General features: G+C 40.5%; 1 protein-coding gene across 1 annotated transcript in view; it reads right to left on the reverse strand.

Moving 5' to 3' along the window:
• The window catches only part of LOC117181250 (G-protein coupled receptor Mth2-like), a 22,341-nt gene that overhangs the window by 7,126 nt on the left and 2,225 nt on the right, over positions 1-12,990 (reverse strand). The window contains exon 3 of the mRNA XM_033373814.1: positions 1,228-1,393. Within this exon, the coding sequence (XP_033229705.1) occupies positions 1,228-1,393 (166 nt within the window). The remainder of the gene's footprint in view (positions 1-1,227; positions 1,394-12,990) is intronic.

The following is a 12,990-nucleotide window of genomic DNA, read 5'->3' on the forward strand; positions in this document are numbered from 1 at the left end:
TTTCTGAGGTCGGATTCGGATTCAGCGCAGCAAAACCCTTCGGGTATACTAGGTCTGGTCTCTGGTTCCGGACCTTTGTCAAATTTTGTCGGCCTGTGTAATTAACAGCCGAGCTGACACCTAATAAAACCCCCCTAAGGCTGTCGTGCGCGTACATGCAAACACCACCCCCTCTCCGTTTCTCTATGTCTCTAAGGACGAGCGCATAATTGTTCAGTCCAACTACACTTGATCTTTGTTTTAAACAATGGGGGATAATAATACTGAAAATTACTTCTAATCTAAATAAATAATGTAAATATAGTAATGACAAAAGCTCTTAAATATATAGTTTCAAAGAATTTATAGATTGCACTTACAAATTGCCTCAAATTGGATGTACGAAGGCTTCTGGTTGAAAAGCTGAATTATATATAATCCGATTATTTTTAGAGAGCGATTCTCTTATATACAGCGGCACGATCTCACTCCATCCAATCATATTAGTTGTGAATCCACGCCTTATCCTGTAATTTTCTAAGAAAAAAAAATCTGGCCGAAAGTAGCGGGGAAATCCTCTAACTGTTTGACAGGTAACCTGTAAACCTCAAGTGTTGAAGAAAGCGCATTTTCTTCTGGGTAGTCACATCTATTCATTAGACTATAAATTTGAGTCTTCTGGCTTCTGCGTTTCATCATCGATTTTCCCGGTCTTATGGTAAGTCTTTTTTTGAAAAAGTTCCTAAAATGTTTCTTCTTGATAAAACTCAACCTCGAAATATCGCCTGGGTCACATATGACCAACATGGACGGCGGAGGGTTAACTTTCAATTTGGGAATCTTAAGAAGTTTATGAAAAGCTGATTCGATTGGACAAATGTTTCATAATTTAGCGTGGCTAAACAATTCGGATCATTATACATACAGACAAATATGCAGACAGACATACTCTGTGAGTGCCGAAACTTAAAGATCCGTTAAGAACCAGAGGTCAAAAATTTGAATGATTACATTAAACTATCATGAATGAGAATGTAATAATAAATAAAATTGAGCTGTAATATCGACGTCTCCATTTCATACAGCTCCACGTCGTATTTGGTCCCTGTATATCTTCAGGACCTATACTTATACACATGACCTATATTTACACACATGACCTATATTTAAACATAGGGCCTGAAGTTATATAGCGACCAAGCTCAAAGTGGAGCTATATGTAATTGTGGCTTTGATGCAAGAACATACCATTGCTTGTTGTCATCATGCCGCCTGCTTTCACTACCTCTGAGATGATGTGCAGTGTCTCTTTTGTGTTTCGAAATTTTTAGAGCCGTTGATATAAACAGAAATAAGTTGCATAAGACAGTAATGCCCATAGGACCATAAAAATATAAGCCTTTCGCCGTTTCCGCTGGAAATAAAATTATTAGTAGTTAAGTCGAGGTTGAAAAATGACCTTGGCAAAAATAAGAACGAAACCGGTCTTGCTCACTCACTAGTAAGTTTTTATTGGTATAACTTTGGAAAACATCCATTTTGCGAATTTAGTATTTTAGCGTGACATCATGATACGTAGAAATGTCAAGAAGATTATCATAGTTAGTACATATTTATATATGAATGAATACGAATATTTGGAAAAAATATTCAAAGCGTTAAAGTCAGTTATAAATTCATGAATAGTAATATTTTTCTAGTGGACAATAGGAGGTACGCAGGTCAATTAGAGACTTGGACTGCCTGAAGATGTCAGCCAATATTTTTACAGAGGCCACCATATATACTTATGAGAGAAACTTATGAAAGAAACTTCAATGGGAAACCAGAGAGAGGTCCAGACGTGACAGTATGGGAAAAACGTATTCACTAAAGTCCAGGCATCTGGTACTTTTGTTCCCAAAAAAATCATGTTTACAATTTTTTTGAGAAAACGCTTTATTACGGGATCCTATTTAACATAATGAAAATCTTACCACAAATAGAAGGAGGGACCCGGTTTTTTGTTGAAAAAATTTCCAAACATCACGTTTGAGTATACGCATGATTCCCATTGCATTTTAGAGTAAAGTGTCCAACAGAAGAATAACTAGGTTTCAAAAACCACTGTGTAACTTTTTACCTAATTATTTGACGGGAAAGCGTTTTGCAGATAAGTAAACGTAAACTCAATTTTCTGTAATTCGAGAAAAAATAACAATGTTCTAGCTCTAATAGGTAATAATTTATGGCCCCTCAAATTTGATCATTCTTGTCTGTTTTTAGAGGCAAAAAAGTGAAGTTTAGTTTTTTCAAAATAAATCGTATCAGGTTTACTTTGTGTTGATGATGCTAGAAGGTGAAATAGAGTAAAAATAATCTGCAGATATCTAAAAAAATACATTCTTTTGACTCTATCAGTTTAGAAATTGCAAGGTAAAATTTCCAGGTTTGGGCACTTTTTACCAAAAACGGAAAAGTTTTGTCGTTTGAAAATACCTCGTTTCCTAAAAGTCCCGAGGCAAAATTCCTATGAAATAAATTAATGTAGAGTCAGTTCAGCGTGAGAAAAAAAAGTGTCCTAGCCCTAATAGGTCACGATATATGACCTTGGAAAGTGAACTCTTCCTGAATAGAATACTTTTGTGGGAAAAAAGTGATTGTAATCATCGTCCTGGCAAAGAGCGTTCACGGAAATTTTTCTTCTGTGCTTTCTTAATCCGGTATTCAGGAGTGTTGACTCGAGATTGATATGATTTGATGCATGTTGCTCACCCCTGATATTGAGATCAAGACCAACTGTTTTAGCAGATTCCTCTGCCGATTTTTAGAGAAATTTCTCCTTTGCACAACTGTTCATGCATCCTGACCATTTTAAGCCGAGAGTCCCGTCGTGGATTTCCACGTATGCCGCAAAAGTACACTTCGGAACCACGAAAGACTCTGAAAGACACTCCTATGAAAGAGACGCTGTTAGTTGAGTCACGATATTTTCCAGATGATGTAGTAAATCTACTTTTCTAAAGAGGCATCAATCTCTTTATGCACCTCACGATATGCAGATGAACCCTTCAGCTTTCAAAAAAACAGATGATAAGTCTGTGGGAGGTCAAATCTTAATCTTTACGGTAATCAATCCAGGCCATTGATAGACCGCGCTGGTCGAATTCTGCGTCTTTCGAGATACATCTATCAATAAGCTTATCTTGCTTCGCTTTCTTTGAGCCGCGTTGTTCGTACATTTCTTACAACACAGTTCTGATACGAGGTAAAATGCGGGCCAGCTGCTGGTGGGTTAAAGGAAACTTCGTCGATCAGAAGATCTTTAAACTTTCTAGTTTCGGAGCAGAATAGATCTTCATGCCTCTTAATACTTTTTTCATCTAACTTGCATTTTGGTGGAGGTAGTTAAATAGGGAAAGTAAGGTTAAGTGTATAAGGGATCCGGGTAGTTTGTGGTCAGAAGTTTGGGCTTTTAAGGGGGCCAGGGGTGGTTCTTATAAAAAATAATGATTTCTGGATATATATCCAGAAATTTGACGTGGTGAGATTAGTAGAGACGTCGGTAGAGAGAAACAAATGAGATAGAGTAGAGCAAACGTTGCCAAAGTGGGTATAAATGGAGGCTTCAGCAGGCGGTCTGAGTAAATAGGGAAGGAAGGGTTAGTAGAGGGAAGAGGGTCTTTATAGGAAAGGGGAGGGCTTTGAAAGGAAATTCAAGGATAAGATAATAAATAAGTAGGGTGAGATTCTAATTAACTGAATAGAAGATAGAGGCTAGTCGGCGGCAAATAGTATGGTAACAGAGGACGAAGAGGGAGAATACACGTATCTGAGTAAGATAGGGGTATCGGTGATAGACTATGTAATCATGAATATGTAAGGGTGGGAAGAGGCAGAGAAGTTCGAGATAAGGGGATTAGAAGAGCGAGAAAGGTAGATGGAGAGGAGCTGAATGATGAGGAGATAGAAAGCAGATCAGGAACTTGAAAAGGTCTAAAGCATCAGCGTTGTACAGGATAGAGAACAAAGCATGGCTGTTTGGCAAAATAGACGTAAGGAAAACGCTGAAGGGGATTGTGAAAAGAGTAAGGAGGGGTAGGGATTTCCAAGAGGCTGGAGGGAGGTGTTAATCGCATCACTGTGCAGCACGTGGTAGATAGAGAATTAGCTAAAAATCGTGCGAAAGTGTACGCGTTTTTTGTATATCTAAAAGGCGCTTTCCCTTCAGTGGATAGGGGAGGTTGCGGGAGGCGGTGGAAGAGAGGAAAGTAGGGAGAGGCCTTATCGAAAGGCTAAGGGAGGCATATTATGAGATGAAAGATAGGGTAAGAGTAGGGGAGGGAATCTAGGAGGGTTTCTGGATGGATAGGGGATTAGGGTAAGGGTGTTCGCTAAGTCCAACGCCTTTTCCAATTTTGATCGCGGACATCAAAAGCAAGCTAGCGGCCTGAGTGGCAGGAGGAATTAGGGTAGGAGGAGTCATGATATGGTGCCTTTCACATGCAAATGACACATAACTGCTAGCAAAGAGCGTGGAGGCTTTAAAGAAGATGATGTAAAGGTTTAGTGAAAAGGAAAGGTGGTACAGGCGGTGAAAGAGTTTGTGTATCTAGGCATCCTGTTTCGGAGGAATGAGGGAATGAGGAAATTGTGGAGGTAAATAAGATACTGTAGAAATATGTAAAGTAGACACTGGGTTTAGCAAGTGATAAACCTAACTCTATTGTAAGGAGGGAGACAGGAAGAAAAAGTTTAGGGATTATAACAGGGAGTCGTGCGTGTAGCAGATGGAGGTATAAAGGTATTTTAGAACGAATGGATTGCAGATGGATGGAATAAGATGGATGCACGAGGAAGAAAGGTATATGCAATGGTCAAAAAGAATGGCTTGGAGAGAGTAAAGGCAAAAGGAGAGGAAAGAATAAGGAAGTCAATGTTTAACGAGGACAATGTGCGTAGTATGCAAAGGGAGATAGCGCAATATTTGTGTAAGACAGGAGAGAAATAAAGTCAGGAACTGATGTTAAAGATGAGATGCAGATGCATGGTGGATTATAATAGGTTCTGGCTTTCTAGAAAGAAGAGAATTTGTAAATTGTGGGGAAAGGGGGATGTAAAAGTGGAGCACTGATAGGAGGAGTGTAGAGAGGTGGAAAGTAGTGGAATCAGCATGAAGGTATTGTTGCATGAAATGTCGGACAAAATGGCAGTAGCATGGGTGAAGGGTGTGTTGGGTAAGAGGGAGAAGTAGAGAAGGAAGGAACAAGAAAAATGGAGACGAAAAGATTGTAAATGAAAGTGGAAGAAGTATGTAAGTAAATTGTAAATATTATTAATAGTAAATAAGCATTAGGTATTAGCCGCAGAGGCAGAGGCTGGAAATGCGATGCGAAGCAGAAAAGCTCCTTGAAGCTTGTTATGTTGTTTGAGTCTTCTTCCAGTAAATGATAAACCTTTCACGTCTCTCCAAAATACTACGACCTGCTCTAGTTTGGGCGGATAGTCGACAGTAACTTGAGGGTCTTTGAAGAGTCGAGATGGGTCAGAGAAAAACTGTTGCTATTCTCTGACCCACCTCTATCTCTGCTCTAGATTTCTCCTAGCGTCAGATAGTATGCTTATTCTGCCAACCATATGCTGACTGATAGACAGCAGCTTTGACTTGTCCAGTGTGTGATAACGCATCCGCAGTTCGTGCGCGAACTGTCGAAAATTGGCTTTGAATTTCCTGTCAGATCTCATGTACTCAATCACACACTGAATATGGGACGTATACTGTTTTGCCTAGCCTATCTTTGTAGTGAGTTGATTCATTTGTTTTTCGGTCTTATGATCAGCCGCTGGATTTGTTTTACAGTTTGCATCTGCAAAAGTTATTTAGCTTTCGGCACTGTTAGTAGGCCTTCGATTAGTGGTTATTCCTTCGAGAGCATTTCTGGACAGTTGTCCGCGATTTCTTATTGATCATTGCGTCTGGGATACCGGGCGACCTCTCAGAGTATGCAGCCTTATCCTTACATGTGGGGCTCTACGAGGATGGACGAACCCCTTTCCCTAGCTTCTCGCGGGAACCAAAATGACAACACCAAACATGTTTGTAGTAAGTGCGGTTCAAAACAATAGAACGCGCAGGGCTCCCGACAATGGGTCGGCCAACCAGTGTTGCCAGGCACCTCAAACCTAATTATGGAATCATCACCTGGAAATCATGGTACTTTATGGTACGTATCCCCGATACACATGTGCGGAGTGAAATTCAAATTAACATATTATCAGATACTTCAAAATATAATAATCTTCTATTATTCACGAATTTTTTCTAATATTTTATTGATGAATATGATTATATTATTCACTGACAGTATTTTTCTCCTGTTTATTGTTTCGTTGAAGAATGTTTTCAGCGAACATGAACATGTATTGCACCAGAGTTGATTTTCCTGGCACTGGACATAACCAACGTGATCGATATTGTTGGCTTTCCATTCTTGTATATAATTTTGGATCCTTTTCGATGTTTTTGAAGAACTATCTTCTCGCAGTATTTTCATTCGTTTAGCATTTTTTGAACGGCTCTTATTACAAGATTTCCGGGATATCCACTCTTTTTTTCTCCCATATTGTGGACCCGTGATCTTGATCACACATACTGATTCGTATACAACAAATTTTCCAGAATAAACTCGGAACTACATAGGTTAGAAGTGGACCAGTGGAGGCAAATTCAAATGCGGAATAAACCAAGCTATTTGATTCGTCAATTTTCTTATGTCACAATTTGGACTGATTGGACAAATAGTTGTTAAATCGTCCAGTCCTTTCGTTTATTTGACTCATGCCTTTAATATGGATTTAAAAAATTTTTAATGATAGAAATTGAAAATTATGATATATTTTAGAGGTATACTAATGGAATGTACCAGTGATGGAATGTACATGGTACATGAGTCACAATTATGATAAGATTAGGTAATTCTGGTACGGTTGGCAACACTGCGGCCAACAATGCTGACGACTCTCGAGCTGGGGGAGTCAATGAAGGGGGATTCAATGCGATGGATCGACGGAATCTCCGGACGTTTAGGTGGACGGAGTGACTAAATCGCGACTTGCTAGAGTGCTACGATGTAAGTGTGGCCCCTTAATGGGGTTACATGGCACGACTGCATGCTCGGTGGTACGAGAAACACCCAGAGCTATCGTACTTTTTTCATCAACGTTTGCGAAACAATGCCGATTTACTCAAAAAAAAGGGGCTACATAAGCGGAACGCCAACTGTACCACAGCCAGAAAAAGCCGGCAACAGTGAAAGAGAGGCGACACTAAGATTAACCGCGGGCAGGCATTCGGTAGAGGAAGAGCGATACTTTATAACCTGGAAAAACATCAACACCCAGGTTTCTCTTAAGCCTAAAGATCTGGCTGAAATAGATAACGAGCTTCGTGGAAATTTCTCCGAAAAATCTGACCTCTGGACTATCAATTATTGTGTGTATACTGCAGCGAGAGCTTTTGGCGATCCGAACTGTAAACCAAACCAACGGTTGATCATAAGCCCAAAAGACGAATGCATCAACTTGCAATAAAAATGGGCTGGACAAGACAGTACGCCTCCCGCATTCAGTGTGCGATTGGCCACATCACATCTGGCAGGCATTTTATCGCCAAGGTTCGAAAGTTCGCGCGCGAACTTCAGACCCGTTCTCACACACTTACTAGGCAGTCTGATAAGTCCCTGAAAAATGAAACACGGAGACGTTTTTTTGGCCAAAGTCGGTTTTATTTTTCAACATACTCTCCTTTTAGGTCGATACAGCGAGTCCAACGATTTTCTAACTTTTTGATACCGTCCAAAAAGTACTCGATCGGAATGTCTCCAAAATACGTCTCAGTTTCAGCTATGAGCTCCTCATTTGAGTAAAAACGCTTACCGGTGAGCCATCTCTTCAGGTTAGGGAACAAGTAATAGTAGCTGGGGGCCAGGTCTGGTGAATACGGTGGCTGAGGAACCAACTCGAAGCCGATTTCATGCAATTTGGCTTGTACAACTAAGCATGAATGAACAGGCGCATTGTCGTGATGATAAAGCGGTTTTTTCTTCTTCAAATGCGGTCGTTTTTCGGCGATTTCGATTTTCAATCGGTCCAATAATGATGAATAGTATGCTCCGGTTATGGTTTTACCTTTTTCAAGATAGTCCACGAATATTATGCCATATGCATCCCAAAATACGGAGGGCATAACCTTTCCGACCCATTGTTGCGTTTTTGGACGCTTCAAGCAGTTTAGCCCGGTGGAACCCACTGTTTTGCCTGTTGCGTTGACTCAGGAGTGTAGTAGTGGATCCAGGTTTCATCCATGGTTATAAATCGGCGCAAAAACTCGGCCGGCTTACGCGAAAATAATGCCGAATTCTGCTGGGAAGTTGTCACACGAATTCCTTTTTGGTCCACTGTGAGCAAACGCGGCACCCATCTCGCGCAGAACTTCTTCATGCCGAAAACTGAATGCACGATATTGCCCACACGTTCCAATGATATGCCTACAGCATTAGCTACTTCTCTCAATTTCACTTTGGGATCATTTAACATCATATCATGGATTTTTTCGACATTTTCTGGTGTAGTGACCGCTTTTGGGCGCCCAGATCGTTCAGCATCAACTGTACTCGTACGGCCACAACGAAACTCGGTAAACCACTTACGAATCGTTCCAATCGACGGTGCAGAGTCCGGGTAATACTTATCCAGCTTGGCCTTTGTCTCGGATATCGTTTTCTTGCGAAGATAGTAGTGTTTGATCAAAACTCGAAACTCAGATTTTTCCAAATTAAAAAAAACTCGGAGGTTAGTCGCTTCTCAGTGCTGTAACTTGTAAATGCGTTAACATAAATGGCTGTAGTTTTGACAGGCGTCATTTGAAGAATCAAGCTCGACGAAAATGGTTCACATTAGTGAATACTAATGCCATCTCTTAGAATTTTCAGGTACTTATCAGACTGCCTAGTAACAAGAAAAAGCTGCTAACCATCAGTCAGCATATTGTTGAGAGAATACGGATACTATCCGATGCTAAGAGAAGTCTAAAGCGGAGAGAGAGGTGGGTCATAGAAAATTAACAGTTTCTCTCTGACCTATCTAGATTCTTCCAAGACCCTCCAGTTACTGTCAACCATCCGCTCAAACCAAAGGAGGGCGAGATATTTTAGAGAGAAGTTTACGAAGTACAGCATAGACTGGACGAAGACTCATATTTAAATTCGGAAGTGCCAATTCCGGAGTGGTTTGTGCAAGGGGGCACAATACTCCTGCTGAAAATAGGCAACTGAGCTGACTCGAAGAATTACAGGCCAATCACTTTTCTAAGCACACTGTATAAGATATTCACAGCTATCCTAAACGATAGGATTGTTCAGGCAATTGAACCTGTGCGGCAAGAAATGTATGAACAACGCGACTCATAGAAAGGCGTAGCAGGATGTCGGGAGAACCTGCTCATCGATAGATTTGTCTGCAAAGATGTAGCATCCTACCAGTGTGACCAATCGATGGCCTGAATTGATTACCCGAAGCTTTCGATTCGACCTCCCATAGACTTATCATCTGTCTTTTGGAAAGCTTAAAGCCTCATCTGCAAATCGTGATGTGCATAGAGAGATCGATGCGGCTTTGGAAAACCAGATTTACTATCTCATCTGGAAAAAATCGTCTGATAACTAAAAAGGTCATCTTTCAGAGAGGTGTCTTTCAGAGCGAAACCATAAGCCTACTCCTCTTTTGCCTTGCATTATTGCCATTATCTCTAGCACTTCGCCATTCCGACGGGTACTTTTGCGGCAAATCTGCAGATCGAAAGTACAAGGTTACACATGTTACCTGTGCATGCCACAGACACCTGTGCGTGCCATGGCACCTGTGTGTGCCACCGAGCCGCATTCAAGATGTGAGATCTATAAAGGATACTCTCCGAAGCAGATAAAAACGTTTTATCAGGAAGATTTGGTCTTACGAGCTATCGGCAAGGAACAAAGTATTTACAATGAACACGCTTGCTGTCCAGTCGTACTTTATTCATTTGGAGTTTTTCCATGGACGAAAAACGAGCTCAGATCCTTTGATATCGGGACACGAAAGGTTGCGAATATGAACAATAGCATGCATCCTAAGTCTTCTGTTCCGCGACTCCACTTCTCATGCCGTCAAGGTGGTCGCGGAATATTGAATCTTGAATGTCTTCACAACAGGATTATTCTGGGTACAGCAAATAGAGTCGTAAATGGAAGAGACTATCTTCTTAAAATGGTCAGCAAGCACTAAGAAGTGGGCAAAGGCGCGTTTCTGTACAAAGCAGCGGAGGAGGCTGTTGAAACACTCGGCCTTAACTTCAGTAGTAGGGGTGAGCAAAATTCATTAAATCTTATCTATCTCAAGTGTTCACTCCTGAAATCGCGGATTAAGAAAGCACAAGAGAAAAACTTCCGTAAACCGCTCTTCGATAAAAGGATACACGGCGTCTTCCACAAAAATTTGGAGGATTAGTTAATGTCATGTGAGCTGGCTTTTGCTTTTCTTAAATTACCCGGATTGAAGTCAAGCATGGAAGGTCTTATTTTGGCATGTCAACACGGTGTCATTTCTACTTCAGCATATCTTCGCCAAATTTTGAGACAAAATATTCCCGATGATAGCTGCAGGGCGTGCCATGTACACCCCGAACATTTTGCACACATACTATCTAGTTGTTCAACTCATGCGGGAACGACCTACATCCAAAGGCACATGCAGCACTAAAAGTGCTTTATTACTATGTCCGTCAGTCTTGCGGCATTAACCTTAATATCGCTCCTGTAAATGATCCTAGGTAAATAGAGTAAATTGTCAAGAATGAAAAGTGCCGCATATACTGGAACTTTATATTCTCGACAATTGTTTCTGTTGCACACTCGAGGCCTGACATGGTTCTTCTTGACTTAGAGAAGCGCACCATGTACGTTATTGAATTTTCGGCACCAACTGACAATATCATCATAGCTAATGAGAATGAAAAGAAAGAGAGGTATAGACACCTTATAAGGGAGTTGCGACGATTGTACTTGAAATATTCGGTTAAACTAATTGTCCTTATCATCGGGCTCTTGGAAGTGCCAAGCTTTTACTGGTCAGTAGCCTGAAAAGCATCCCTGCGTGTCAACAATATTCTAAAACACTCGCGGGAAAAATGCAGAAGGTCGGCCTTGGCTTGCTCCGTGTCCTCAGGGTGCACTAGACATTTGCTGGATCGCCGTATTGATTCCGTTACAGACTGTGACCACCTATCTAATGGTCGTAAGACGTGGTTATGGCTGAAATTTTACCTTGATTTCGCTGGGAGCGGGTGCAGTTTTCACTTCCCTGCAAAAGTTTGGACTCACTTAGAAAATATTTCTTTTGTATTTATCGCTTTAATTATCGGTCTCAGACATTTTCATACAACGTATTTGTTTAAATTAACATTTCATTAATAAATACTAAACTTATACTTCTGGTATTCTTGAGTTTTTCTGGAAAAATTGAGAAAATCAATCCAGCCGTTTTTCATCAATATGTTGGCCTTTCGGTTTGATGATTGCCCTACAAATTGTGGGAATTCTTCCTACCAATTTTTAAAGTCTTTCTGGTCGCAATCGTTGTCAAGCCTGCTGAAGACATTGCCACAAGTGAGAGTCTCTGGTTGGATGCAGTTTCCGCACTTCTCTGTCCAGCTCATCCCACAAAAGTACGATGGGATTTGCATCCGGCGATTGTGGTGGCCATTCCATAAATTTAAGAGTGCGTGCAGCTTCTTTCGATCTTAAATAGTTCGTACAAAGTTTTGATGTATGTTTAGGGTATTTATCTTACTGAAATACAAATACCTCTCCTATCAAATAAATGCCAGATGGAATAGCGCTTCGCTGAAGTATCCGGTGATAGTCTTCTTTCCGAATTTTTCCGTCGATTTTTATCAATGTGCCGACACCAGCGTAGCAGAAACAACCCCGTGCCATCATACTACCACCGCCAAACTTAACTGTTGGCTTCACACATTGCCGTTCATTAGATTTTCTGCGAAAGTGCATTCGCCGTTTGCTACCGAAAATTTCAAATTTTGACTCATCAGTCCATAACACCTGTTTCCATTGTTCAATAGACCAATTCTTGTGTTCTTTTGCCCATTTGAGTCGTTTACGGACGTTTACCGATCGCAACAATGGTTTTTTGGCAGCGACCCATCCATACAAACCGACATCATGCAACCGACGTGAGATCGCTCTATCAGAGATCGGCTTCGGTAGCGCTTGATTGATCTCGGCTCTGATATCTGGCACTGTTTTGAGTCTGGACCTCTTATTTAACACTTGTATAAGTTTATCATAACTTTTTGTCGTCTTTCTCGGTCGGCCCGAGCGTTTCCTGCCGGAAAACGATTTGGTTTTAGCGAATCTCTCCAAAGTTGTACGGACTCCTTTCCGTGAAACTCCCAGTATTTGTGCAATTTTTTGCTGCGAATCGCCGGTTTCACTTCAAATTACTATAGAAGGACGTTTTTCTTTCGGTATTCGCCTTGCTCTTGCCATTTTCAAGGCTATAGACACAATTTTGAAGTGGAAATATTGACGAAAATATTGTGCAATGAGCAACTGTCTTTCAAGTGTCAGAGTGACGAAATCTGAGGTAATTGTACAAACAATCGACGGCAGATGAGGTTCGAAGTCATTGGCGCGCATTTTGAAGTGTCCATGCATTAAGCAAAAATTGATTCGAGTTAAAAAAAATGTCGAAGTAATTAAAAATGATACATTTTAATATTGTCGATTTTTAAATATTTTAAAATACACATACTTTGATACAATAAATAAATTATAATTAAAACAAAATGCTTAAAAGTTATCAATACAATATTGTTCTGAACAAATAAGTTGTATAAAACGGTCTGAGAAGGATAATTCAAGCCATAAATACAACAAAAAAAACGATTTTTCTAAGTGAGTTCAAACTTTTGCAGAGCAC

Source organism: Belonocnema kinseyi, chromosome 10 (assembly GCF_010883055.1).
Source record: "Belonocnema kinseyi isolate 2016_QV_RU_SX_M_011 chromosome 10, B_treatae_v1, whole genome shotgun sequence".
NCBI lineage: Eukaryota > Metazoa > Arthropoda > Insecta > Hymenoptera > Cynipidae > Belonocnema > Belonocnema kinseyi.